Source organism: Sceloporus undulatus, chromosome 6, assembly GCF_019175285.1.
Source record: "Sceloporus undulatus isolate JIND9_A2432 ecotype Alabama chromosome 6, SceUnd_v1.1, whole genome shotgun sequence".
Lineage (NCBI taxonomy): Eukaryota > Metazoa > Chordata > Lepidosauria > Squamata > Phrynosomatidae > Sceloporus > Sceloporus undulatus.
In genome coordinates, this window is record NC_056527.1 from 115,477,978 (window position 1) to 115,504,526 (window position 26,549).

Sequence of the window (26,549 nt, forward strand, 5' to 3'; positions counted from 1 at the left end):
AGCCAAAGTCCTTTATTGACAACAGAGGTTTGGGTGTGTGACCAGAAGATTGATTGTGAGAGTTTTAAAGTACTTAGTGTTGTTTTTCCTCCCCAGAATGGCATGAAGCAAAAGCAGAGGTCATGACTGACTGTTAGCAACACAATTCCTTGGAGTAAAACAATTCCCAAACGGTAAGAGGATTTGGCACTTTAATAACCAAACCCTGCACTACTTGCTATGAGGGAGGCTTACCTTCAGAAGTGGGGAAAGTTACTTTGGGTTGGGGGATTCTGGGAGTTGCAATCCACTGGAGAATTCTGCTTGGCTTTTCTATTTTGCTTTTTAACCTTCCTTCTTATACTTGTACAGCAGTGGTCAGTGTGTTTACTCTTAACCAGAGAAGCATATGCTTATTATCATAAGACTGTGTGAGTATACTACCTCCTCTAAAGTGAACACAGAATTATCTGGCTCTCACAACAACTGATCACTAGAGTCTTATCCGTGGCTTTCTGAGCAGTGGCTATTCTACAAAATGGTTTCTTTCCATGGGCAGACTTTACATTTAAAGGATCTACATTTATTTTACTTTTTAAGACTGTGAGATCTGGAGTCTGTTGCAAAAGATGCAGCTTTAGAACTAAAGAATTGCAAACCCAGGAGTTTGTTTTGAGAATGAGAAAAGACAGAATGCCATGCACTCTCCTCCCAAATTCAGTGCCAAGACAGATCACTCCAGGCTTTCTGCATTTCCCAGTAGGATTTAGGGATGTTTGCGATGGGGATAATTTTACGTCCTCCTCAGCCATACTGCACAAGATTGTGCAGGGCTGAAAAAGTTACATATGCATATATATATATATATATATATATATATATATATATATATATATCCTTAACCACAATATACTTAAACAGGCAAAAGAAACACATTTCAGTCACCTTTCTCTTAAGCCAAAATTAACCTTACAGTGGGCCCAAACAGAGAGGCCAAAATAAAGCTGCTTTGGGTCACTTTGGAGGTAATCTGTTTAAATGCTGCATGTGTCCCAGGAGGCTAGAAGCTGCACCAATCATAGAATCATAGAGTTGGAAGAGACCGCAAGGGCCATCCAGTCCAACCCCATTCTGCCATGCAGGAAATCTAAATCAAAGCATCCCCGACAGATGGCCATCCAGCCTCTGCTTAAACACCTCCAAGGAAGTCGGGGCGCAGCTTGGGCTCAGCTTCTGGCCTCTTAAGATGTGTGTGTCATTTAAACAGCATACCTCCAAAGTGACCTGAAGCAGCTTTATTTTGTCTTGTCTGTTCGGGCCCAGTAATACAATAAAAACATCAAATTATTATCAAGTTTAAAGCAAAAGTGTTCCTTTGAAGTAAAACCTAAATTCAAACCTAAAAACAAGCACACACCCTCAAACCAAAATTACTTTTGGAATCAAATTTGAATTTAAATATAAAGTGAAATAAAAATACTGAGTTGCACCTTGCATAATTGGTGAGTTGCCTCCCGCCATCTGCAAACAACCCCCCCCCAATTTTTTGCAATATAATTTAGGGCAGAAGTCACTTCGTTGCTGCTTTTGCTAAACAACAAAGAGTCAGGAATCATGACCAATCTATCGCAAAGCACTCGGAGAGTTCAGCCCACTATCTGTCATTTGCCATCGAGTCACGTTTAACTTATGGTGACCTGAGGAACAGGAAATCTCATTGACTACCCTGCTTAAGTCTTGCAAATTCAGAATCATGGCTTCCTTGATTAAATCTATCCATCTGTAGTGTGGTCTTCTTCTTTTCCTATTCCCTTGGCACTACTTTTCCATGGTGGTGGGACTGTATGCTCCACTGAGGTAAGAGGCTACCTCAATGGTATCACTGCTGCTGGCATGGTCTCCCAGTTCAGACAGGTTTTTGCTGAGAGACCAATGTGCCAAATACCTTCTGGGTAGCAACAGTAGTGGGGGGTGACATTGGCAGAGACCTTAGCTAAAGGAGCTAGTATTGCACAGAAAAATGCAATGGTAAACTACTCCTGACGCCTTTTACCTTGAAAACCTTCTGAAGAGACAATACACTTAGATTACTCCTACATAGTATACAACTATTAATCTGGCATCTAGATTAAGGGCAGCTTTTCCTTAGGAATGTTGACTTTAAAGGCACACTTTGGTCTGTGCTCTAGATCAAAGTAAGCCTAGCAGACCAACATTCCTAAGCAAAAATCCCATAAATCTCATCCCTGTAATAATGACCATCTCTTCCACCCTTCCCTTCTCTTGACTCCTTTTTAGTGTGACATATCTACCAGAAAGGCCATTGGGATTCTACAAAGGAGAATATATCATTGGTTTAGGAAAGTGATGGGGAATGTGTGGCCTGTGAGTTGATTCTTGTGGCCATCAAGGCCTTTGAATTTTGGGGGGGATTTCCCCCCCTCAAAAATATTTTAAAAATCCCCCTCCCCAGATGTCCTCAAGTGTTGTCTGGGGTTGTGAGAGGCAATTTTGCACATATTCCCATCCCCAAGTCTTTTCACGTTCAGGCAACTCCTTTTTTCAGCAGTAAGTGACTCAGAAGTTGACTGCCCGGGGGGGGGGCAAAGGCAGTTCTTGGTGATAACATTCTCTAAAAGTGACTACAAATGTGGTGAAATTGTTCCCTATGCCACATTTGCCAAATTGTTTCTGTAGGACAGTACTTCTCAAATAGTGGGGCAGGCCCCCCAGGGGGGGCGCGAGGCTCCATAAAGGGGGGCGCGAGACTCAGGATACAGTGTTATGCAGAGGTGTACTTATAACAATTTTATAGACAAATGATATTATTTACAGTCGTGCGGGGGGCGTGAAATATTTTCTTCTTCCTAGGGGGGGCATGACAGAAAATAATAGAGAAGCACTGCTGTAGGAGATGTCCCCTGTCTTAGAACTGGAAAGCTTTTCATTTTATATAGACTGAATGAGATGCCCAAAATCCCATATTTTTGAGTTTGAGCCCTCCATAAGCACAAAAATGCATGCCTCATCTAATTTATAAATGTGGTCAGTATGTTAATTGAACAGAGGAATACATGGTTAAGAGAGCCACAATCAATGCCTTCCTTTGGTATTTAGGTAGAACATGAACTTGTAAATACCTGTTTCCATATTGGCAACCCTGCATGTCATGAATCTTGGTTGTCCCTTATTGCTGTTTTCCAAAACTTGCCAATTGCATTGTACATTCCTGTTTAGCAGATACCCCTAGAAGCCTTGATAAACATACAGCATCATTAAGAGCAATAAGACTCACTGATTGTTTCTCTAAATTCTTTGCTGGCTCATAAATACTTGTAGTCCTGGGCAAAACAAAACCATTGTTTTCTCTCTCCACTATCTTGATTGTTTTTAAACTTGATCCTTTTAATTTGTCTTCCAGGGCTCCAAGATGCCGCACATTGATAACGACATCAAGTTAGACTTCAAGGATGTCCTTCTCCGGCCCAAACGGAGTACTCTCAAATCCCGCAGTGAGGTGAGCTGAAAAGAAAACCTATTCAGTTCTTCATGCAAGTTGGAAGATTGGACCAGATTGCTAAGAGAGGATGTAGGTCAGAAATTCTTAATGGGAGATATGGGTTTCTATCTGACCTTTGAAGCCTCAGTGTTAAAGGCTAAATTTGGGGAAGATATTAGTTATGGGGTAAAATTGGCTCAGAAGTCACTTGCGTGTGTATTTAGGTGCTTTCAAGTTTTCTGTTGACTATGGCAATCCCGTGAATTTCAGTGAACATTGAGAGGTGGTTTGCCACTGCCTTCTTCCTAAATTTAGCACCTGGGATTCCTTGGCAATCTCTCTTCCAAAGACTAACCAGAGCAGATTCCACTTAGCTTTCAAGATCCAATGGTATCTGGTGCCTTCAGGATATTTAGGCTCAAAGGTCCCCTACTTCCACTCCACAAAATGAAGGCCTTCTCAGAGACATTTCCTTGGAGGGTGAATGTCTGAAAAGTACCTTAGGTGAGTGGTCCCTCAACATCAGTCTTAGGGGCTCTGTCAAGCACCAGCTCTATTCAAATGTTGCATCTTTTCCCAGCTGGCATTTTGAGAATAGCAGATGCCAGGATAAGAATTTTCTGTAGGCCAAGCATTTGTCTAGTCCAGGAGTGATTTTTTCTTGGAACCTGCTAAGAGCCCATCAGTATCCCCAGGCAGCTGCCAAAATACTATTTCTTGAAAATTCCAGCTTTTTAGTTGGGGGGGAAAAACCTCATTGGGAAGGGATTAGGCAATTGGAAACCTTTGAGACAGACAGAATTTTCCTTAGTGGCCAAAAGTGATGAAACATTGCTTCTGATTCACTAAAATAGCACCTGCTATGGGTTGTTGTGGCCTCAAGAGGAACTCCAAATGGTGTGTGGCCCTAAGGCACCCACCACTGCCTTAGTCTCTGACTGATGACATGCTTCCAAGCAGTGACCACTTGCAGGGCTTTGGGTATAAGAGAGGGAAAATAATGGAGGTATCAACCTCTGTACTCTCAACTCTTTTGTGGAATTATATATATATATCCCTACTGGTAGAGGTGGTGCCCAGGGTCTCTGGGGGTTAGAGCTACTGGGTTTTCTCCAGAGCTGTATTGGACTCATCCTGGTTGAGAGGATGGCCATGGCCATCTGTCAGGGATGCTTTGATTGAGAGTTCCTGCATGGCAGGGGGTTGGACTGGATGGCCCCTGTGGTCTCTTCCAACTCTACAATTTCATGATTCTATGAGAGGCTTCCTGAAGTCTGGCTGCGATGCATGATGCTGACCCAGGTAAGGCCACTTCAATCCTTATGAGAGGAGGGACTCTTGTAAGATCTTATGGTTCCCACAAGTTTTAAAATGTTTCAGGAATCCCAGAAAACCATGAAAATTTTGTGGTCGCATATCTGCCATTGTGAGAATAAAAGGTTGCACTGTTGTGTAGCCAGTCTCCACAGCTGGAGAGGAGAATAGTGCCATGCCATTTGTGAAACCCTTGGCATTTGTTAAGGCCTGACTGCTGTGTACCAAACACTCAGGGCTTGAGCTGTCAGGAGCGAGGCTGGTAGTCACGTTCAAGAGTTTAAGAGATGCAGGATTTGGGGTATCCTATACAGCTTCAATATGAGAGTAGCCTCTCAGCTCCCTCAATATTGGGATGTCCCTTTTAAAATGGGGATGGCTGAGGACCCAATGTTGTCCTTAGAGCTTTTCAGATCTTGTACCTTTTTCCAGGTGGATCTCATGAGGTCCTTCACATTCCGCAACTCCAAGCAGACATACACAGGGATCCCCATCATTGCTGCCAACATGGACACCGTGGGCACCTTTGAGATGGCCAAAGTTCTTTGCAAGGTATGGGTCTAATCAGTATGCCCCCCTCACCTGGACAGATGTGTTCTGCCTCAGCTAGAACAGTGGGTCAGCAGAACTATCCTCAGCCATTTGTGCTCAGTGGGTCATTCAGTTCATTACTGGCTGCTCATGAACTTTATCAGCGTCTCTTTTACTTCCCCTTTGTGGCTGAGGAAGCTCCAGTTGGGTGGATAAGGGTCAAAATGATGTATAACAGGGATGGATGGAGTTCAAGCTCCTCTCAAACCTATCCCCCCCCCCCCGGTTTTGCTTTAGTCCTCAAATTGATGATTTTATCTCCAGAAGCTTTTCTAGGATGTGCAGTGGGCCCTCTAAATTCAAGATCGCCCGTCTTTCTCGTGTACCTTTTTTTACCTCAGAAATGCCTTCCCCCAGAAACTGAAGATCCTGGGAGGACAAATGCTGACATCCTATTTAGCACCTGTATAGCATAAAATCACAAAGATGCAGCTATGTTGGGGTACTGGAACACGCCACTGTACAATCAGTTGGGGTGGTAGTGTCATGCCCTCACAACAGTTGCTTTGACTACTTAACTGAAAGGAGCTGACGTTCTGCATCGACTGCTTTCCTAATCTTGCACAATGGTTTATGCCACTGACATAGGGCTTGTGTAAGTCCATCTCCTTGTGCTGTGTCACTTCTTGTGTAAAGCCGCAATGAGATAGTGGCTAGTAACAGGGACCTGTTTAGAGCTGGAACCGGCTCCAATTTCAGGCCTCCTTAAAATTTCATTGAATACTGAAAACTGACACACATATCACTGCTTTGGATAAGCTTTACTGTTGGTAAATTAATGCATTCCAATATGTCTCCTTTCCTGTGAGGCCACAGACATCTTTGTAGGCAGAGAATATCCAAAAGGACATCCTCTGCCTACAAAGAAGCCTGTGGCCTCACAGGAATGGAAACATATTGGATTGCAAGAAAGGAGTCTTTGTTGAGATGCAAATGGATTGTAAATTTCCTGAACTTTGAAAATCACCCAATTGCCACATGGCCAGAAGGAGGAGAAGCCAGCCTGCAAAAGATATCCTCCCCCTACTATCTTAACTAAGGACAGGAATAACAGAATGCAGGCATCTTACTAACATCCCTAGTTTTTCTCCTGTTTGGTTTGTAACATGTTGCCTGATGGAGAAGCATTTTGGTTGGCCAATAAAGGTATCACTGTTTGGTAGAATTTTGTTTGATATGAGTACAAGATTGAAACAGTGTGATGTTTAGCCTGGAGAAGACTACAAGGTGACATGATACCCATCTTTAAAACTCTAAAGGTCTGTCATGTAGAAGATGGAGCAATCTTGTTTTCTGCTTTTTGAGAGAACAGGATCTAATGGACTCAAACTGGACCCAAACCACTGCATTGAAATGGCAAGGAAAGAGATTTGGTGTAAACATTAGGAAGAATTTTCTGATGACAGTCTGTTTTATTGTCCTTGGAAGTTTTTAAACACAGATTAGATGGCCCCTTTCAGGGTTGCTTTAGTGGTGGATTCCTGCATAGGCTGGGGCTTGGTTTTGTTGGATCTTGTGGCCTTTTCTAAGTCTTTTGATTCTATGATAGGGATAAGGATTCTAGAACCCATCTGCCCCTGTTAACAACCCCTACAATTCCTTCAGAAGTTACCTACCCCAGTGTAAAATATGGGATCTGATTTGCCCTTGGCAATTGTGTATCCCCCACTAATTTCTCTCTAGTTCTCTCTCTTTACAGCCATCCACAAACACTATAGCTTGGATGAGTGGAAGGAGTTTGCAGCTCAGAACCCAGATTGTCTCCAGGTGAGTGTCTCTGTCATCCTCACTTTTGCTTCTGTGTCACAAAACAGGAGTTTCTGTGTCTTCTATTGGAGATTTTTGGGAAAGGCGTCCCTTCACTGTACCAGACCATTATTCTGTTGTCAGATCTACTCTCTTGCCTGTTGTTCACCATCTGCCTCTGATGTCTCTCCTTAGCATGTGGCAGCCAGCTCAGGTACTGGTTCTTCAGACTTCGAGCTGTTGGAGCAAATCCTGGAGAGTGTACCTCAAGTGCGCTACATCTGCTTGGACGTGGCTAATGGCTACTCAGAGCATTTTGTCCAGTTCTTGAGGGATGTGCGCAAACGATTTCCCGATCACACCATCTTAGTAAGTTCACATTCTCTGACAGTGCCCCACTCACCTTTGTCAGAGCTTCATGAGGGATTACTGTTTTTCCACTTCCTTCAAAGCCTTTTGTTCTAAGCTTATTGCCCGTAGAATTTGAGAAAGTTACTTTTGGGAACCTAAGTTCATTTGTTAGTCTCAACAATAGCAGTTCTGTGGAGTTAATGGGAACTTGATAAGTCATCATTTATGTGCGTTCCGTAGATTTTAGTGGATCTATTCTAGTTGAGACTAAGAATTTGGTTTGGGCTCCCAGCATGCTCCAGGTAGCATGGCCTCTCAGAATTCCAGGAAATTTAGTTCCAAATGGGAGCTTTTTTTGAGCCCTGACTTTATCACCCTCTGGGAATGGCTTTTGCTGTAAAGGTGTAGACCAGAGATTCCTAAACTTTGATCTTCCAAATGTTTTGGATTTGAAATCCCAGAAGCCCCCGTTAGCTTGAGGGAGCCTGTGGCGCTTAACTCCTTGAAGAGCCCTGGTGGCGCAGTGGTTAAATGCCTGTACTGCAGCCACTCACTCACAAACCACAAGGTTGTGAGTTCAGTACCAGCCTGGGCTCAGGGTCAACTCATCCTGGCATCCTTCTGAGGTCACTAAAATGAATACCCAGCTTGTTGAGGGCAGTTGGCTCACACACTTAAACCGCTTAGGGAGTACTTAAGTGCAATGATAGAAATGTACTTGCTATTGCTGTTAGCTTGGTCAACAGTCAAGAATTTGGGGATCATAAGTCCCAAACATCTAAAGGAATAAAATTTGGGAATCACTGCTTAGACTTTGACAATGTGCCTCACTGCTGATAACTTTAATTCAGGCCTGGCCTCACCTGTCTTTCCTTCTGTCTCTTTTTGCTCTCCTCAGGCAGGGAATGTGGTGACAGGGGAGATGGTGGAAGAGCTTATCTTGTCAGGAGCTGACATCATCAAAGTGGGAATTGGACCAGGTAATGATAAATGAGGGGAGTGCTTCATATGTGAGGGTCACACCAACTTCAGTCATGGTGCAAGCACATGAGTTCAGCCATTTTGTATTAGAAGGGACATGTCTGTCCTAATATTAGTAGTGGAAGACAGGTGTGGCTGGGGTGTGCTGAAAAGAGCACTTTTCTTCCTGAAATGGGACACGTCAAGATTTTATAATCATTTAAAAATAATTTTGGAGGCCTTTATTCAGCACACATCCCTCCCAAAACACAAGCAGTCTCACTTAAACCATGCACTCTTCTTGGCTTATTCCAGGCTCAGTTTGTACCACGCGGAAGAAGACAGGAGTGGGCTACCCCCAGCTCAGTGCGGTCATGGAGTGTGCTGATGCTGCTCATGGCCTGAATGGGCACATCATCTCGGTAAGTCCAGTCCGCTTGCTGGCAGCAGGGTTGACCTGAGAAGGTTACGGAAGAGGAAGGAAACAACCCCAGAGCATTATTTTTATTGTAGGCTCTTTTGTGCCCCATTTGGAACAAAAGCAGGGTGTAAATGAAATAAATAAATCATTTGACCAGGCCAGAACACCTTAAACCAGGAGAGGGCAACTGGTTGGTAGCCAGAGGGTCATGTCCCAACCATAGACTGCACCCCTCCTCCAGCAAGTTCAGATAACTCTATTTTCCTCTGCAGTCCCTCTCAAAATGGTATCCAGAAGTGACATCATGTCCTTGCTGGTCAGCATTTGAAAGAGACTACAGAAGAAAACAAAGGTATTTTGGTGATAGTACAGGTTTCTGAGGTGCTGGTGGGTGTGGAATGGAGGTAATCTTGCTTGTTTTAGGGGCAAAAGTTGCCCAAAAATCAAACTGATTTTTTTTTAAATGGGGAGGCTTTGGGGACTGGAAGGAAAATGGAGTCAGGTAACAAAATAGCACCCACGGCCTGCATACACTTTACAGATCAGCTATGCCTGGCCTCCCTTCCAAACTGTGGGGATCATTGTGGGAAGAAGACCCATGTATGCCACATGAAATAGCTTTGAGAGTAAGGCAGGATATAAATGTGACTTTTTACATAATGTTCTAGTTCTTTAGCAGAACTGTCAGCTGCTTAGAAAATGAAAAATTGAGAGCCCAGATTATCTTTTTATTCTCTTTTGTACAGGATGGAGGCTGCAGCTGCCCAGGGGATGTGGCAAAGGCATTTGGTAAAAGACCGTTATCCTTATTTCACTCCTTAAACATTTATTTTTGTGATAGAGGCAGAACTCTGACTGGTTCTGTTTTGCTTCTTGTTGCACACCTTGGGCTTCTTGATAGCTCTCCTCATGCCATTCTCCATTTTGTTCTGGTTCCAGGTGCTGGTGCGGACTTTGTCATGCTGGGTGGGATGCTGGCCGGACACACGGAGTCTGGTGGAGACCTCATTGAGAAGGAAGGCAAGAAATACAAGCTCTTCTATGGCATGAGCTCGGAAGTATCTATGAAGAAGTATGCCGGGGGTGTTGCAGAGTATAGGTACAGTGTCCCAGTTGAAAAAGTTGTACTGGAAATGATGCTTGGAAAGGCAAATTTTAAACTACAACTCCCAGAATTCCATCATTGCCAGTAATTTTGGGAATTGTAGTCCAAAAAACAACCTTTCCTGAGCTGTTTCTGGAAAAAGCATCTTCTAGTTTTCCCCTACCATCTGCAAGGGATGGATAAATATTAATTGGGTATAAAAGAGAATTGGAAGACCATTAAGGCAAATTTGGGGAGGGGGGAATCCTGTCTACCAGAAAATGGGATGGTCAAGGTTAGTTCCTTGCATATGGAAAACAAGCAGGCTGGTCCTGTGATGCTTTCTTTCTCTGACCTGCAGGGCATCAGAAGGGAAGGTGGTGGAAGTGCCCTTCAAGGGTGATGTGGAGCACACCTTGAGGGACATCCTGGGCGGGATCCGTTCCACCTGCACATATGTTGGGGCCGCTAAGCTGAAGGAACTCAGCCGCAGGACCACCTTCATCCGGGTCACCCAGCAAGCCAACCCTATATTTGGGGATTCACACCAGCCCTGAGCCTTCCCGCTTCTCTTCCCCACCCCCAAGAGGTTACTTTTGATTTTGTACAACTTAATCCTTTTCCGTTCATGTCATTATTTGGACTTGAAGCAGAGGAATGTGCCATATCTGATGGTGAAGCCAAAAAGAAGATGGGCCAGTTTACCCTGACCATCCAGTATCTCTGGAGAAGATACTATTTTGGACATCAGCTGTCCCTTTCTCTCTCCAAATCAGTGGTTCTCAGCTGTTAGCCATCCTGATGTTTTTAGGGCTTCAGCTCTCAGAAGCTCCAGGTAACATGGTAAATACTCAGGGATTCTGGGAACTGAAGTACAAAACATCTAGCAGCCAGTGGTTAGGGACCATTTCACTCCATAGTATTGGTGATTCTAATGAAGGTCTGTTTCTACCTTACTCTTTGATTAATGGTGGGAGGATGTATATGTCACCCTGTTATTTCAGTGTTTGTGTGCTTTTTCCAATCATTTTTTTCTTCCAAAGTGTTCTTGCATTACAACATTCCATCTTTTGTCTTCAAAGACCAAAGGGCAGCAGGGGATGAGTTTTCCATCCACTAGCCGCTTGACAAACTGGAAAAGACAACAGAGATATCAAGTGGAAGGGTTGACCATATTTATTAAATAAACCTTTAAAGTAACTTGCAGGAGCTGGATATACTGTATATGTGTGTTGTAGAAATGAAGATGAGAAGGCGGTCAGATTTTAGGAGAGGTTAGAATCCAGGCACTTAACACACCTATGAGGAAGAAGTGGGAAAAGAGATAAGGATGAGGGTTGTGGCAGAAAACATACAGCTTGTAGGGCACCCCATGGAGCACCTACAGGCATTGGTTGCTAAAGGAAACTGCTGATAAAGCAGCAATTCCTAAAAATGTCTGTCGTTAAAGTTCACTTCTCAGCATTGTCACTGCTGCTCAGTTTCAGCAGCATCTTGAATCTGCTGATCTGTTCTAAATTGCCCAAATGGCAGAATACAGTCTGAACAAGGGCTACTTAATCTGATGGTCCATGGACCAATATTGCTCTTCACAAGTCTCTGGATATTTTCCAGGAAAAAAAAACTTGTCAATGGGCACAAATATCCCAGCTCTTATCACTTAAAAAAAAAAAAAAAGATTGCTCATCCCCCACATCACATATCTTGGGTCTAGATCAGGGCAAGCTGTGGGAATCATGGGAATTATAGGCCAAGAATATCAGGTGGACCACAATATTGGCCTTCCCCAGACAGGAAGAAGAAAACATGTATTAGGATATAGAAAGACCTATATTACAACCACCACTCTGAACCCACCCAGAAGTGCCTCTACCTCCTCAAAATATTTTGGAAATAAATACACTGGCATTTGACCAGATATACAAAGAAAGGACCTTATCACACTAGAGAAATCCTTCTAAGAAATGGGATTTAAAGTAGAAAAAACCTGCAAATGCAGGAGGCGTATTACACAACATTTGTGAAACCTGAAATAACATGAACATAAAGGGGACAAAAACGACACCTTTGTACTTTCAGGAAGTTCCGAAAGTAAAAAGGTGTCGTTTTTGTCCCCTTTACGTTTGCTTTATTTTTGCGTTATTTCAGGTTTGCTGAAATGTCATGTGATAAACCTCCCACATTTGCAAGTTTTTGTACTTTAAATCTGGTTTCTTAGCGGGATTCCTCTATTGTGATAAGGTTCTTAGGGTAAGAAACTACACAATCCAATGAAATGCTCTGAACAGTGATTTCTATGTGCCCACAAGAAAGTGGAGGCATGACAGCATGTGGCAGTCACCTTGCTTCTGCCTACCAAAGCTGGTCAGTTTTGAAGAAACAAGGACCTTTGGCAGGAGAAGGCTCTCCAACCTTCTAGGAAGGTCTGTGTGTGACAGATTGACTCCCCTTGCTGGGGAAAGGAGCGGCCACTCACCGGCTCCTAAGGTGCTCCTGGAATGTGGGAATAAGGGCGTTGTGCCGGGTGCACTGATATTCACCCTGTGGAGGGGAAAGGGAGGGCTGGTCACAGGTGCTGCAGTGCCAAATGGTCAGTCTCAACCGATGGTCAGCAATATGTTGTCACTGGCACCACAGTCACAGCACCACTGGTGCATGTGTGTGGCTATGGTGAGAAGAGGTTCTGCCCTGGAGAGAATGTAATCCAAGTCCAACAGAGAGAAGGAAATAAGGAAGCAAAAGAAGATTTCCATCCCTTACACCAGCTTGTGGCTTCATTATAGCAGAGCTTGCAAATCAGGTTTGGAACCAAGCCTGAGTTCCTCACAAGCACAGCAAAGCCTCCCCTCCTTGACCCCTTCTTCCAGCTAGTGCCTTGGCCCAAGTCTACTTTCCTTTCTGTTGTTTCTGGACATCCTCCTACTTACCTTTCTTAAAGGAGAACTTTCCTCGCTACTTGAAGCCAGCACCATGTCCCCACTTTCATCTGCAGAGAACACAGAAGGTTGGAGCTGCTCACCTCTGAAAGGTTATTTCCCCTTTGCCTTGGATAGCCAAATGTACCCATGCACTTGCCCTCCTTGTAAAATGAGAGGTACACAGAGTGGGGTAGGAGTCAGGGCCTTGTCTTGCTATCTCTGATTGTACCGATCCTGGGGTCAACAGACCTGAGGTTCATGAACCTGGATGGAAAAAAAACCCTGCTCTTCATATATTTTCTGCATACAAGTTGAACAGACAGGGTAACAGAATGCAGCCCTTGCCTGACTGCCAACTCAGAATCATACTGTTCCATATTCTGTTCTAACAGTTGCCTCTTGTCCTAAGTACAGATTTCTCATCAGGGCTATCAAAAGCAGAAGCACTCCCATTTCTTTAAGAGCGTTCCATAGATTTTCATGATTGATGCAGTCAAAGGCTTTGCTATAGTCTATAAAGCACAAGCTGATTTTCTTCTGCAATTCTTTGGTGCACTCCATTATGTATGTTTGTGATGTGGTCCCTAGGCCCCTTCCTTTCACTTGCACCTCTGGGATTTCTTTCCTTATTTGACTGGAGTGTATACTGCAGAATTTTGATCATAATTAATCAAGGAAACCCCAGCCCTGAGTCTGCAAGTATTGAGACTGTTGGTAACAGGGTGACTTGGAAATCCCTCATTCATAGGAGTGGCCTAAGCTGAAGTTGACTTGATGACAATTAGAAACAAAATGTAGCCTGTTTTCTTTGTAATCTGATGTATTTTTATGCATTTAAAAACAGTATTTTTAGGAGGAGTTAACATCAGAAGAAAGAACCTCTGTTCTAAACCAAATAGCCAGGCCATATTTCCTGGGTCCTGAGATCTCCCACTCTCCAGTCCAAGTTCCCCTTGGTTAAAAAAAGGCATTTCAGGAAATGAGAGCGGGTGGCTGGGGGAACAGAAGGGCAGAGACAAAACTGGAGAGGAGGGTAGGAAGAAGCAGTCACTGGGAAAGGAATTGCATACTCAGCCATTGACTGAAACTCTGGTTGTCAAGCTTGCTTTCTATTATGCTTGGCTGCAAAGCTCCAGCCTTCCTTGTACATTTGAATGGGGTCAGCAGCACAAAGGGAGGAACTGTGTACCAAGCTGACTGATTTGCATCTTGTATTCAGCTTTCAGAAATCCACAGGCCAACAGGTGCGGGATGGGGATGGGAAAAGAATTCAGAGAAACCATATGAAGTACCTGTTTCTTGGCTGTCCGAATGATGCCCATGGAAATCCCTGAACATGAGAAAATAAGGTGCAATGAGCTATTTTGAAACAGCAGGATTAAAAAAGTGGGAAGTGGGCAAGTAAGTGCTTACCCTTCTTCAGCACGTGGGGGGCAACTCTGCCTTGTTTTGGACCTGCCCAGGCTTGGTTGGGCCTTACAGGACTCAGGCGCTTGAGGCTGTTCCTTCTTACCATCACTGTGGAGCAGAGGGATTGACTGTCTGGAAGATGATGGATGTGGGGGACATTCTGGTGGGGGGAGGGAGAGAATGTAAATTGGGGGCTGGTGAAGATAGCTCAAGGCACAGATGTTGTGGCTCTTCTTTGCTTACCTATGATCTGGTATCCCATGGCAGTGAAGTAGCTGGAGAGGATGTTGGAATCTGGCTGAGGGGGCTGGCTGGGCCCTCGGAAACAAGCGGCTTCCAATAGCTGGGGGGAAAACATCCGGAATTACGGTTTTGGGAAAGGGGGCTCTGTGAGCCCTTTCACACAATACTATACTTACAGTACTTTAATTTCACTTTAACTGCCATGCCTACATCCTACACATCTCCCTGGCTGAGAATTCCAAACATCCCTCCCTAAACTACAAATCTCAGTATCCTATAGGAAGGAACCATAGCAGTTAAAATGGAATTGTAGCACTATAACTGTGTAGTGTGGAAGAGCCCTCTAGCTCTGGGGAGGTGTAGTGATAAAAAAGGTCACATTTCCAAGTTCCCTGCAAGATCCATGCTGCACCTCCTTCCCTGTAGCATGCTGGCACACAAGCGCACCAATTCATAGGGAGGGGAGAATGTAGAATTTTCTGGCTTGCAAAGACTTCACAATTTAAAAGCACAGAAGAGGCAGCTTCAAACGAACAATGAGCTGTTCCTTCCATCCCTGACAACAATATGGATGGCAAGGCTTTCATATGAAGGTGTTAGGAGGGCACTCAGTCAGCATCCAATTGAATTAAGATGTTGTTTTTAAATGCTATTCCTTTGGCCCAGTTAATATGCCATATGCAGAACACTGAACTATTCCCTCTTAGATTTTTAGGTTCTACCTACAGAACTCTTGTGTCACCTCCATAAATAATATAATAATAAATAAAACTTTTATTTATATCCCACTTTTCTGTGACAAGACAATCAAAGCAGCTACATGTTAAAATCCACATTTACAAATTTATGTCCCAAATCCCCCCCTTAAAACAAGATTAAACAAATTACAATTAAAACATCTATTAAATACACAATAAAAAATACAGCGAGGACAGAGCGGTGGGCTGAAACATGATGCAGGGGGCAGTCATTCTGTGGCCAGGCACTTTATTCAGGAAAGGCCTGCCGGAAGAGATCCGTCTTGACAGCTTTTTTAAAGCTGTCTAAGCTGGCAAGTTGATGGATCTCATCCGGCAGACCGTTCCATAGTTTGGGAGCAATTGCAGAGAAGGCCCTCTGGGAGGTAGCAGTTAACAGCTGGAGTATCAGGTGTAGTATAATGCTTATAAGAGCATTAACTGAAGGCCTTCCACAACAATTCAAATTTTTCAGATCCTGGGGTATTATGTCAAAAAACAGAGCTGCCTTCCACAGCACTGGCTCTTCTAACCCAGATAGACAGCATGCTTGTGGCAGAGTATCTGCCAACCTTGAAGGGACAGAGCAAACCATGTGCTCCACCATTGAGCTGTAGGGCGCATCTCAAGACAGTGATAAAAATGCTGACCCACAGCTAGGAGCTAGATCATGCATACCCTTTCCCCTCTCTTGCATGGTACCTGCTGGAAGTTGGGCTCAGGCAAGGTGCTTTCTAGCTGCCACAGGTAATCACAGAAGAGCTCTTCCACCACACGTGAAAAGACTTCCCCATAATCGTTTTCTAGGTGCTCCTAAGAGATAGAAGAAAATAAGAGCCATTTTTATTGTTACAGACCATTAGATTTTTCCTAGACACGAGTGTAAAGTGGGATTATTGTTGTTATGTGCCTTCAAGTCATTATCGATTTATGGTGACCCAAGGCAAACCTACCATAGGGTTTTATTGACAAGTTTCATCAGAGGGGGTTTGCCATTACCATCTGAGGCTGAGAGAGTGCGACTTGCCCCAAGTCACCCAGTGGGTTTACATGGCCAAGCCGAGATTCAAACCCTGGTCTCCAGAGTCATAATCCACTCAAGCCACCACACCATGCTGGCTCTCATGGGATGACGCTTGCAGATATCACTAACACGATGGCAACCAATGTTTCTCACCTGCACATACTTGTCCTGTTGCCTGCGGTCGCTTAGCAACCCCAACACCAGATCCCGGAAATTCTCCTGAGCTGCCTGCACAAGCTCTAAGTCTTCAGCAGTCTGTGGCAAAAGGAAAAGAGGGCAAGAGATGTGAGGCAAGTGACTTTTAAATAAAGCAAAGGTACAAGTGTCTCAGAAGAACAGGAGGAAATAAGAAGGGTAGTCCTCTGGCTGTATTCTCAAGCAAGCACTCACAGCTTTGGGATGGGACAGAGGGGTGTTCTCTGGAAAGTAGGTGTCTATAGCATCGTAGATTTTCCCGTGGGGTTGCTCCTCCTGAAGCATGGTCATGATCACCTGAGGGGAGGGAAAAAGCAAGGAATGGCCTGAGACTTCCAAAGATATAGATGTGTTAGTCTGTAGAATCAGTTCTTGCAGTTAGTCTCAAAGGTGCTACAAGATCTGTCTACAACGTGAGACTTTGTGAGAAGAGAAGCAAAGCACTGTGGCTTTATCAGTCGGAAAATCCACCTTTTACACACAGAAAAAAGTCAGGGCTAGAAAAGGGTGGGATACCACTTTGACAATATCAACAGTTCTAGTAATATTAAGACAAGTTTCTGGGTCAAAACCTGAGACCTAGAGATGGTCCCTGCTGATGTTATTAAGTGCCAAGTGGTTGTACAGAGTTGTCATTCAAGTCAGAATATATTTTCCAGTTTGCAAACTTACAGAAAAACTTTAGCTAAAGGGACTGCTACTTAGCTAAGATTGTGAAACGAGAGGATTATTCTGTTTTACCTGTTTAGGAAAAGAACAATTTAATCTAGCTTACTTGTTTCTAGCCAGAAGGTGGATGCAGAGCAATGTGGATGACAATGCCAGGTGCCACAAGAACTGGGAAGGAGGAAGCTAACTAAATCCACAGACATCCCCCCCCCGAACATTTTTGGAAGCTGCAGCAACAAACAAATTAATCCTTGGAAACTGTAGCAAGATTATGCTCTCCTGGGTGAGCTGGAGCTTGGCACACAGCCCCCTTCTAAGCCTAGAGGAGAGCCCATCAAAACTGGAGAATTTGCACCTTTGTCTCCAGCCTGTGGATAATGTATCAAAATGGAAGAACCAGGGTCAGGTCCAGAGATCTGGCAATTCTAAATGAGACACAGACAGTGTTGGTGTTTTCACAGAATCAGAGTTAGAAGAGGCTCCAAGAGCCATCCAGTCCAACCCCATGATGCCATGTAGGAACCCACAATCCAAGCCCTCCTTGTGAAATATGGCCATCCAGCAGCTGTTTAAAAACCTCCAAAGAAGGAGACCCTGCCATTCTCCGAGGCAGTGCCTTTGACTGTCAAACAGCTCTTACTGTCAGGAAGATCTTCCTAATGTTGAGGTGGAATCTTGTTTTCTTGTAGCTTGCATCCATTGCTCTGTGCCCTATTAACTGGAGCAGCAGAAAACAAGCTTGCTCCATCGTCAACTTGACATCCCTTCAGATATACAGTATAACATAGCTATCATGTCACCCCTTAACCTTCTCTTAACCAGGCTGAACATACCCAGCTCCCTAAGTCGCTCCTCACATAGGACTTGGTGGTTTCCAGATTTAGGATTTTGGTCAGCCTCCTCTGGACACGCTCCATTTGTTTAAATCGTATGCAGCCAATGTTACGCTCAGGAGTGTGCCACTGACCTTCGCCTGCAGGCCCAGGCGGATCTTAGCCAGGTGCCGGAAGTGCACCAAATCCGGGGCGGCTTCCCCAATGGTTTCCAGCAGCGCCAGCACCCGAGGGTAATTGTAGACCTGGCGCTTGTGGAGCACATGCCAGGCGGCAGCCGAGACCAAGCGCACAGCGACGCAGGGTTCACAGTCCTCTAGCACTTCCTCTTCTTCTTCCTCCTCTTCCATCAACACATTCGCCATCGTCTGAGCAGAGAACACAAAGGCGGAAGGAACACAAACACTGAGCAAAGGGGAGGGTTGGCAACTCCAACTCCAAACTCCAACTCCAAACTCCAATGTCTGGCCTAACTCTTTCTCTCTAATTTCTCAGGCCCCTCCCAACTTTGCTGTAGCCCCACCTTCTCACGTGTGACTCCACCCAAATTCATTAGGCCACACCCACATCTAGGAGTCCTCTCCCCCTTTGGACAGCCCCAAGTCCCACCCCTTCCGCACAGCACCTCCATTTCCATTGGTTCCTGCCCTTGGGCCACGCCCCTTCATTCCAAGCTATTAGCATCTAGCTTCCTTATCAGTTGCCCATCTTCTATCAGGGCTGGGAATCCTATGTTCCTCCACAAATTCAGTTATTCTTCCATGACTGCTGTTGTCAAGGGCAGAGGCAGAGAAGAAATCATAACAATAATAACGATAACAATAATGTTGTTGGGCTGCATTTAAGGCTCCTGGACTGCAATAATAAGGCTGTTGGAGTGCATTTCCCAGCACACCTCACCACTGGCTTCATTCGCTGGGTATGCTGGGAAATGTAGTCCAACAGCCTCTGGAATAATAACAACATAATATACTAATGTAAATATATTATTATTATTATTATTATTCCAGCAGCCCCAGCGAGTAGAGCCAACGCTGAGGAATACTGGGAAATGTAGTCCAACAGCCTTTGGAATAATAATATAAATATAATAAATATAAATTATTATTATTATCCAAGAGGCTGTTGGACTGCAACTCCCAGCAGCCCCAGCGAGTAGCGACAATGGGGAGGAATGCTGGGAAATGCAGTCCATCAGCTTCTGGCGTGCTACGCTTTTTGCCTGATGAGTAGAAACTCACTTGTTATCTCTTACGTCCCCCGAAGACCTCCTTCTTCTGCCGCCGCCGCCGCCGTCGCCACCGTTTGCCGCTGCCCGGGCATTTATTTTGCAGCCGTACTTCCGGTGCGTTTCCGTGGCAACGCGCGTGACGTCATCGCGCCGCCACCGTCACTTCCGCCGCTAACCGAACCCAAACCTTGCGGTCGCTGTTTCCACTCAGAATCCCATCTGAAGCGCCACAGCGGCTCCTGGTGGTCACTCTGTGGAACTGCACAGCCAGGAACCCATTAATTGCCGGTGGAAGGTTTAAGGGTTCATTCTACACTATAGAAATAATGCAGTTTGACACCACTTTAAGAGCTGTCGCGCCATCCTATGGCATCCTGGGAGTTGAAGGTTTCCAATCCCAGAATTCTGCAGAATGGAGCCCTGGCAGTTAAAGTGGTGTCAAACTGCTTTATTTCTACAGTGTAGAAGGCACCCTAAGAGGCTGCATTCGGTGGGTTTTTACCTATCCAGTGCCTGAAGGTTTGTTTCCCAGATGCAAAGGTGCAGAGGCTGCTTGATAAATGCAATCAAGAGATAAAAGCCCTTAAAAACATATTAAAAGTTAAAAATACGAAAACAATAAAAATAAAACTATATACGTATCCTTAAAATGATGCAGCACTAAGAGCCCAATTTCAACCATCTGTGAAAGCCTGGCAGCTATGGGATTTGTAGTTTTATGAGCTATTTGGGCTTCTCTGTCAGCAAACTACAAATCCCAGGAACAATCCAGTTTGAGACGGCTTTAACTTCCCTGGCTCAGTGCTAGAGAATCCTGGGAATTTTAGTTTATTGTTGCACCAGAGCTCTCTCTGACAGAAGCGGCTGAAAGTCTCACAAAACTACAGTTCCCAGAATTCTCTAGCACTGAGCCAGGACAGTTAAAGCGGTCTCAAACTGGATTATTTCTGCAGTGTGTCTGGGGCCAGGGACTAATCAGTGCTGATGAAATGAAGGCTTCACATTGAATGCTCTATTTATTGTTGGTTGTTAAAACTATTTCTGAACTGATACTTCTCACTTAATGAAGTCATGAGAGCCTCTTTCCTGTAAATGTGGGTTTACAGCCTTCTGTATTGTCACAATGTGAATTTAGGAATTTCTAGTTTGTAATAAAAGCGGTTCTTCTTGGCTCTTGGTTCAGACTTATGGGTTGTTCTGTTCAGGAGCGGAAGGAGCCTCTTTTGCCAAGGATAACCATCTTTCGACACAGATTCAGGATCTGACCTACAGTCCGCGTTGTGATAAGAAGCGATATCTCAGCTCTCCCCTCCATTTATAGAGTTCCATCTTCTTGCAAGAAAATAAAACCGCAATGCGAGCTTTGAGTTAAAAACATTTTATTTCCAAATAAATACTTACATTAGTGCAAGAAAAATAAAATAAAATCACAGAAGTTATTTGGCTTTTGTTCATAATTCCACAACATTTAAAAAGCAGCGTGTCCCCTTTCCTCCGGCTGGCTATGAAGATGCCCTCCCCAGACACCCCTCTTTGGCTCAAATTTGGTCCATGGCTGTTGTTTCTTTAAAACCGACTGCTATTTTAAAACCAACTGTTCAGCTTCAGTGCTAGTCAAAGGAGCGTGGGGCGCATTTTCTAGTGCTGCAGAACATGTGAAGCAGTGATAATTCCAGCATAAATACATAGTGATAAAAATGGCAAAGTCTCAATACTAGTTTAGGCCTTTTTACACTACTCAATTATAGCGCTAGGGTTCCAGTTTAACTGCAATGATGGCTGCATGCATCATAGGGAATGCTGGGGTTTTGCAGTTGGTGAGGCACTAAAAGTCTCTCCTTCAAACTGCACATCCCAGGACTGTATTGGAGGGACCCATAGCAATTAAGCTGGAACCATAATGTTACAGTGTGGCAGTGCGAAAGGTCCCCTTTGAGATTAGGAAAAGTTTTAAAGTCTCTAGATTTTAATAATAATAATAAAGCAAAACTACAACCTCTTCCTAAGGAGGTTGCTGCTTTCCTTTACCATTGGTGAGGCAAAAATGCTCCAGTGAGGTTCAGTGTATAGTTAATATCACAGTGAAGAAAACAGGACAATTTGCATCGCCCTTTTTTTGGGATGGTGTGAAGGCGTGAGCATTGTAGGATGGCAACAGCAGGGCTATAACCTTTACCAGTGCAGAAACAAAATCGTGACAACGTGGGGCAAATGGTGCAGAGGAGGTGGAGAATGAAGGAAGCGTGCAAAAAACAGAATGATTTGCATGTGGACAGAAAAATGGCCCAAGAGAGGATGGGCCAGTTTGAAAAAGGGATGGGTGCAGAGAATTGAAATCATGCAGGGAAGCTGGAGTAGATAAAATATAAAGAGGAAAAAGGGCGAAGCAGAGGAGGAATGCACAAAAATTGTACGGCAAGAAGAGCAGAGATAATGGAAGAAGGCAGAGAACATATGAACTGACCAAGATGGTGGGATGGCCTTCACGGACGGAGAGTCCCAATAATCTTATGGTTTTCTGCTTCCTATTATTACTGCTGTGGGTCAGTGTCTTCACACACAGGCCTCTTCCTGACCCCTCCATTTTGCTGCTCACCCCAGACCCCTTTTTGCTGGCATCATGTTAATGACACAGTACATGGTAATGAAGAACTGGCTCAGACTGGTCGCCCTGTCCGGCCCGCTCTCCGAGCGGCAGGTGACCCATGAGCATTGGGGGCTCCTCGGGGGTCCGGCTGGCGTGAGGGGGAACCCCGGAGATCCGGCTGGCGTGCAGGAGAACCGTGGGAGTTGGCAGGGTTGCTGTGGACAGCGGGCTGCCTGGCAGGAGAAGCCCGGGTGAGGGCCGGAGATGCTCGGGTCGGGGCAGGCGAAGCCCTTGTAGTGGCGGGCGAAGCCCTGGCAGGGGCAGGTGAATTGTTGGCAGGGGCAGGCGAACCTCGGCGTCGGGCAGGAGAACTTCGATTAGGTGCTGGGGAGGCTGACGGACCTGGAGGAGGAGACTGCAGGACGTTGAGTGTCAGCACCCCATGGACCTGGGAGAGTTGTGGGCTGTCCAAGCTGGCAACCAGTTGGCGCTGTCCGGCACGCAGAGGAGTGAAGTTCTGTCGCAGCGTCACGGTCTGGTGAGGGCCAATATTCCTGAAAGAGCAAGGACAGAGTCAGCATTCTTGACTTGTGCTTTCAGAGTCCAAACGCATGGAAAGGGCAAGAGAATGGGGGACGGAGATGTTAAAAAAGCATGATGTTAACCTCTTCTCTAACATACTCTTCTCTTCAACAGCCTTTTCTGAGTCTGGCAGATCTTCTGGTCAGAAAGCCAAGGGAGGAGATATGCTTTCCCAACCGGCTAGCAGAGCCAGCAGCCATGAAAGGGAACTCCATCTAAGGTGTCACCTGGTGTGGTCAGCACATCCTGCACCTCTTAGTGATGCACCCTGCTTCCTAAGCAGCCAATAAATTCCCAGTAGCTCATCCTTTGGGTACAGGAGTGGGAGGGAAGAGCTGAATACAAGATTTCGAGGGGCTTCTGCCCAAAATAGTGTGGTTGTGATGGGAAGCAGGGAGGCTTAAGGAAGGAAAGAATACAGATGAGCCTTGTGATGGGCAAGGGGTCAAAGAGAATAACTTACCCCACTGTCATCGTGTTGGGAGTGGAGAGGCCTGATCCCTCCATGTGGAAGATGGCGTTGGTCAGCGTCACAGACAGCGGGTTCTTGAAGACGATCTGGACTTGGGTTTCCTGTCCAACGATAGCTGGGCCCAGAAGCTGAAGAGGGAGAAAGCCAGACAGAAAGGAAGTGAGGCATGAGCACCCAAAGAACTCAAGAGCAGTAGGGTGTCAGGCAATTACAAAGGCAACCTGAGCTGTGTTTCCATGAGCAAAGATATTGACAGGGATGTCCAGCAGGGTTTGGTGAAGAAGGCATGGCTCACTTCAGAATTATTCACACAGACAAACAGACTCTCTCTTACACATACTCCTACTTTCCAACGTTTCACAGGCGAAAACTGGACATGTGTGGCCAGGCAACATCAGAGCATGCTCAAAATGGCAGATTGTCGTTAACAAGGAAGAACAAACAAGGTACGAGAGGCTGCAGTAGTTTGCTTTTGTCTCAGCCTCCTGGGGAGGGCAAGATTCTGTCCTCTCCTTTCCTCCCCTCCACTGAGTTAATTGATTGCAAATTACTTTTGGACTTTGAACTCAGTTTATAGCTATTGGAGTAAGCTGGAAAGGGGAAAAGTGGAAAAGGGAAAGTAGAAGGAAGAAAAATAAACTGCAGCATTTTAAAAGCAGCTGAAAAAGTAGAGAGACAGAGAATTAATCCAAACTATCCCATGCAAACTGGGACAGTTGGAGGGTATGCACACTTCCTTTGATCTCTTTCATGACACACAATTATACACTTTTATGAGATATTTAGAATTCTCTTCCAGAGAGCTCTAGTGTCTCATCAACCTACAAATCCCAGGATTCCACAGGATAGAATTACACATGGCAATTACACTGGTTGCAAAGTGCTATAACTGTGCAGAATGAAAGAGAAACACATACACATACACCTCTCATGTGATAGTAGTACACACTTCCTTCCTCCTTTCACACAGTAACAGTAGTGTTTGGTGTTCTTCCTTGAACCGGCTGCCTGTTACTCCCGTGTAGTACATGACGGACACAAAGAGGTTGAGGGAGAAAACAGAGCTATGGGAAAACAGAGTTCCCATCTCCTCTGGTTTCTGGAGAAGAAGCTGTCTCCTTTGGAGATGGAAAGAGATATTCTGGGAAATGACATAAAGATAGCCATTTTTTTAGCACTGAACAAGTTCGCTTCTCTCTGTAACTGTTCATTAATTAAGGGTCCCCATTCAAGAAAAAGTAAGGAGTGAACTGGAGTATTGAATGGAGAAGGTCTGATCCACTGGACAGTTTAGTGTTTTTACAGCCTCCATGTTCAAAGGGCACCTTATTTGCTAGGTCTGGCTCTGAAATCCTGGTGTTCATGCCATACCGTGAGAGTGAGGTCTGGTGTGCGGAGGCGGAAGGTGTGCTCTTTAGCGATGACTTGTCCAGTCTCTGTCACTTTTCCAGAGATGCTCAGCTTCATAGCTCCCTGGTCAACCAGGTGAGGCTTGTACTCTGGGTAGGAGACCACCATCGGAACAGCTTGGGCTGGAAGAAGGGAAAGCAGAATGGGGTTAATCTAAAGTGTACCATGATCTATAGCTATATATAGCTATAAACAATCCTACTTTTGGGGAAAAGGCAGGCTATAAATAAAATTAATAACACTAAGAATAAACAAATAAATAAATGATCCACCCAGGGTCACAACCAGTCTCACATATCAGATCAAAATTAGCATACATGGTTCTTCAAACATGTTATCCCAACAAGTCTGTGAGGTAGCATAGTTCTCTGAAAACTCCCATCTTTTTTTTTATGGATACTTGTGTTAAAAATATGGTTTTTTTCTTTAAAAGGAAATTGGTTGCCTCATTTGTCAGGAAGAAAATGAGGTGAATGGCAATGACAGTCTCTGGCTACCTCCTGAGCTACCCAGCTGTTCTTGGTTGGGGAAGAGAGCTGTGTTCTCCCCATTGGTTTGGCTTGCCCTCACTGGTGCAGAAGGACAGCGTCCCATTGCCAGTGCCAAAGACTGGGAGTCCAGTCAGCTTCTTTCTATAGAATAAGAGGGATGATGCCACCTTGTCCTTGGGCAAGTAAATGGTTTGGAACAGCCCTGTAGGTAGCTGGAAAGCCATAAATATGCTGCCAATTTCCTGCCACATGGAGGCATATCATAAGGTTCACACAGAGATGCAGACGGAATTTAAAAACTCTCTATTTGCTACCATGACCCATGGTTATAGGATACTAGAAGGGTCTGCCCTCTCTCTAGCGGGTTTGCCTAGGCACTCCCCCTGCAAAAAAAAATTCAAATCACAGCTGGTACCAGAGGCCATGGAGAGAAAGTGGTCAGCACAGGGAAATAATGACCATCACGAGTGGGATGGTCATTCCTAAGTTTCAGGTCTTTGACTTGACATCTCAGGGCACAGGATGCTTCTGTCTTGGCAACTGTGGCCACAAGTGTTTATAAAGCCATACCTCCGCCTGCCGGCACCTGGACTTGCCGGTGTTCTTCCTTGAACCGGCTGCCTGTTACTCCCGTGTAGTACATGACGGACACAAAGAGGTTGAGGGAGACGTTGCGAGGCATGGAGCTTCGGTTCTTCAGGTTGACCCGCAAGGAAATGTCCTGGCCTGTGTAGGCCTCTTGTGTGTCTACGGTCACTGAGATATCCTCTCCCCATTCCTTGTTGGTGTAGATGTGGGCCTTGGTGCCATGTTTGGCAGCTGTTTCCACTGCTTTGCGCTCTTCTTCAGACCCTGGTGGAAGGACCCAAGGGTTATAGGGAGAACTTGCTTGCTTAGGCTTACAGTGATGATCCAAAACATAACAGGTGTGTAAGAAATTTAATAAGGATATTGACAAGCTGTAAAGTGTTCAGAGGAGGACAACCAAGAGGGTAAATGTTCTGGGAACCAAACCCTAGGGGAAATGGTTGAGGGCATTGGTTATGTTTAGTTTTGGGAGGCAAGGTGGCAGACAACTGTAGACATCCGAAAAACTATTTTGTGGATGAGAGTAAAAACTGGTTTTCTCATCATTTAGCATACCCCCCCCCCCCCGTTTCACGGATGAAAACTGGGACACATGTGGTCAATCAACCTCAGAGTCTGGTCAAGATGGCAAAAGTTATTAATGAGGGAAAATACACAAGTTAGGAGTTTGTTTTGCCCTGTCCCTACCAGGAAGGGCAAGATTCAGCCTGTTCTTCTCCTTTCCTCCCCTTTCTTTGATGCTGGGTTAATTGAGTACATACTACTTTTGCAATTTGAACTCAGTTTGAAGCAAATGAAATAAGCTGAGGGCAAAGGGGGAAAGGTGGAGAGAGAAATTGGGATATCTGAAAAGCAGTCGGAAAAGTGGGAGGGTAGAGCGTTAATTGGAATTGTCCCTGCCAAATAGAGAATGGTTGAACAACTGTGGGGCTCTGGGGGAGGCTGCATTAGTCCATTTGGAGACCATGATTGTTCCACTCCCTGATCTAGGAATGGGACACAAAGCAAAGCATCTAAATAACAAGAAAAAACCCAACTGAACATTGAGAAATAGTTCCACTTGCTACAAACTGTTTGATAATGGAATACAGACCACTTTGGAAGACAATAGTCTTTTGTCCATTGGATGTTTTTAAAAGAGATGAAAGGGATGCCTGACAGAGATGCTTTAGCTGCATATTTCTGCACTGGCAAGAAGGAATCCTTTCCAACTT

The 26,549-nt window shown here is 44.9% G+C and overlaps 3 protein-coding genes across 8 annotated transcripts in view; 1 reads left to right on the top strand and 2 right to left on the bottom strand.

Moving 5' to 3' along the window:
* GMPR2 (guanosine monophosphate reductase 2) overlaps nt 1-11,151 on the top strand; it is a 13,059-nt gene extending 1,908 nt beyond the window's left edge. Inside the window, exons 2-11 of the mRNA XM_042475232.1 lie at nt 97-173; nt 3,401-3,496; nt 5,225-5,344; nt 7,067-7,150; nt 7,325-7,498; nt 8,379-8,460; nt 8,756-8,862; nt 9,608-9,650; nt 9,801-9,960; nt 10,307-11,151. Of these exons, the coding sequence (XP_042331166.1) occupies nt 3,410-3,496; nt 5,225-5,344; nt 7,067-7,150; nt 7,325-7,498; nt 8,379-8,460; nt 8,756-8,862; nt 9,608-9,650; nt 9,801-9,960; nt 10,307-10,502 (1,053 nt within the window). The 5' untranslated portion in view covers nt 97-173; nt 3,401-3,409 and the 3' untranslated portion in view covers nt 10,503-11,151. The remainder of the gene's footprint in view (nt 1-96; nt 174-3,400; nt 3,497-5,224; nt 5,345-7,066; nt 7,151-7,324; nt 7,499-8,378; nt 8,461-8,755; nt 8,863-9,607; nt 9,651-9,800; nt 9,961-10,306) is intronic.
* Nucleotides 10,955-19,368, bottom strand: TINF2 (TERF1 interacting nuclear factor 2). Of its 5 annotated transcripts, XM_042475234.1 has the most exons (11): nt 19,216-19,368; nt 18,109-18,342; nt 16,668-16,769; nt 16,431-16,532; nt 15,956-16,066; nt 14,517-14,616; nt 14,277-14,433; nt 14,156-14,193; nt 12,873-12,931; nt 12,422-12,486; nt 11,099-11,244 (listed from the first exon to the last, which is right to left on the bottom strand). In XM_042475234.1, exons 2-11 carry the CDS (start codon nt 18,337-18,339, stop codon nt 11,211-11,213), a joined length of 999 nt encoding a protein of 332 aa, XP_042331168.1. In that variant the 5' UTR covers nt 18,340-18,342; nt 19,216-19,368; the 3' UTR covers nt 11,099-11,210. The 5 variants fall into 5 exon arrangements, with proteins under 5 accessions (XP_042331167.1, XP_042331168.1, XP_042331171.1 ...); XM_042475233.1 differs by lacking the exons at nt 11,099-11,244; nt 12,422-12,486 and adding an exon at nt 10,955-11,077; XM_042475237.1 differs by lacking the exon at nt 12,422-12,486.
* Nucleotides 19,369-20,567: 1,199 nt separating this feature from the next.
* TGM1 (transglutaminase 1) overlaps nt 20,568-26,549 on the bottom strand; it is a 44,819-nt gene continuing 38,837 nt past the window's right edge. For both annotated transcript variants that reach the window (XM_042476779.1, XM_042476780.1), the window contains exons 12-15: nt 25,318-25,599; nt 24,218-24,378; nt 22,838-22,974; nt 20,568-22,346 (exon numbers count right to left, since the gene is read on the bottom strand). In XM_042476779.1, coding sequence (XP_042332713.1) covers nt 21,863-22,346; nt 22,838-22,974; nt 24,218-24,378; nt 25,318-25,599 — 1,064 coding nt within the window. In that variant the 3' untranslated portion in view covers nt 20,568-21,862. The remainder of the gene's footprint in view (nt 22,347-22,837; nt 22,975-24,217; nt 24,379-25,317; nt 25,600-26,549) is intronic.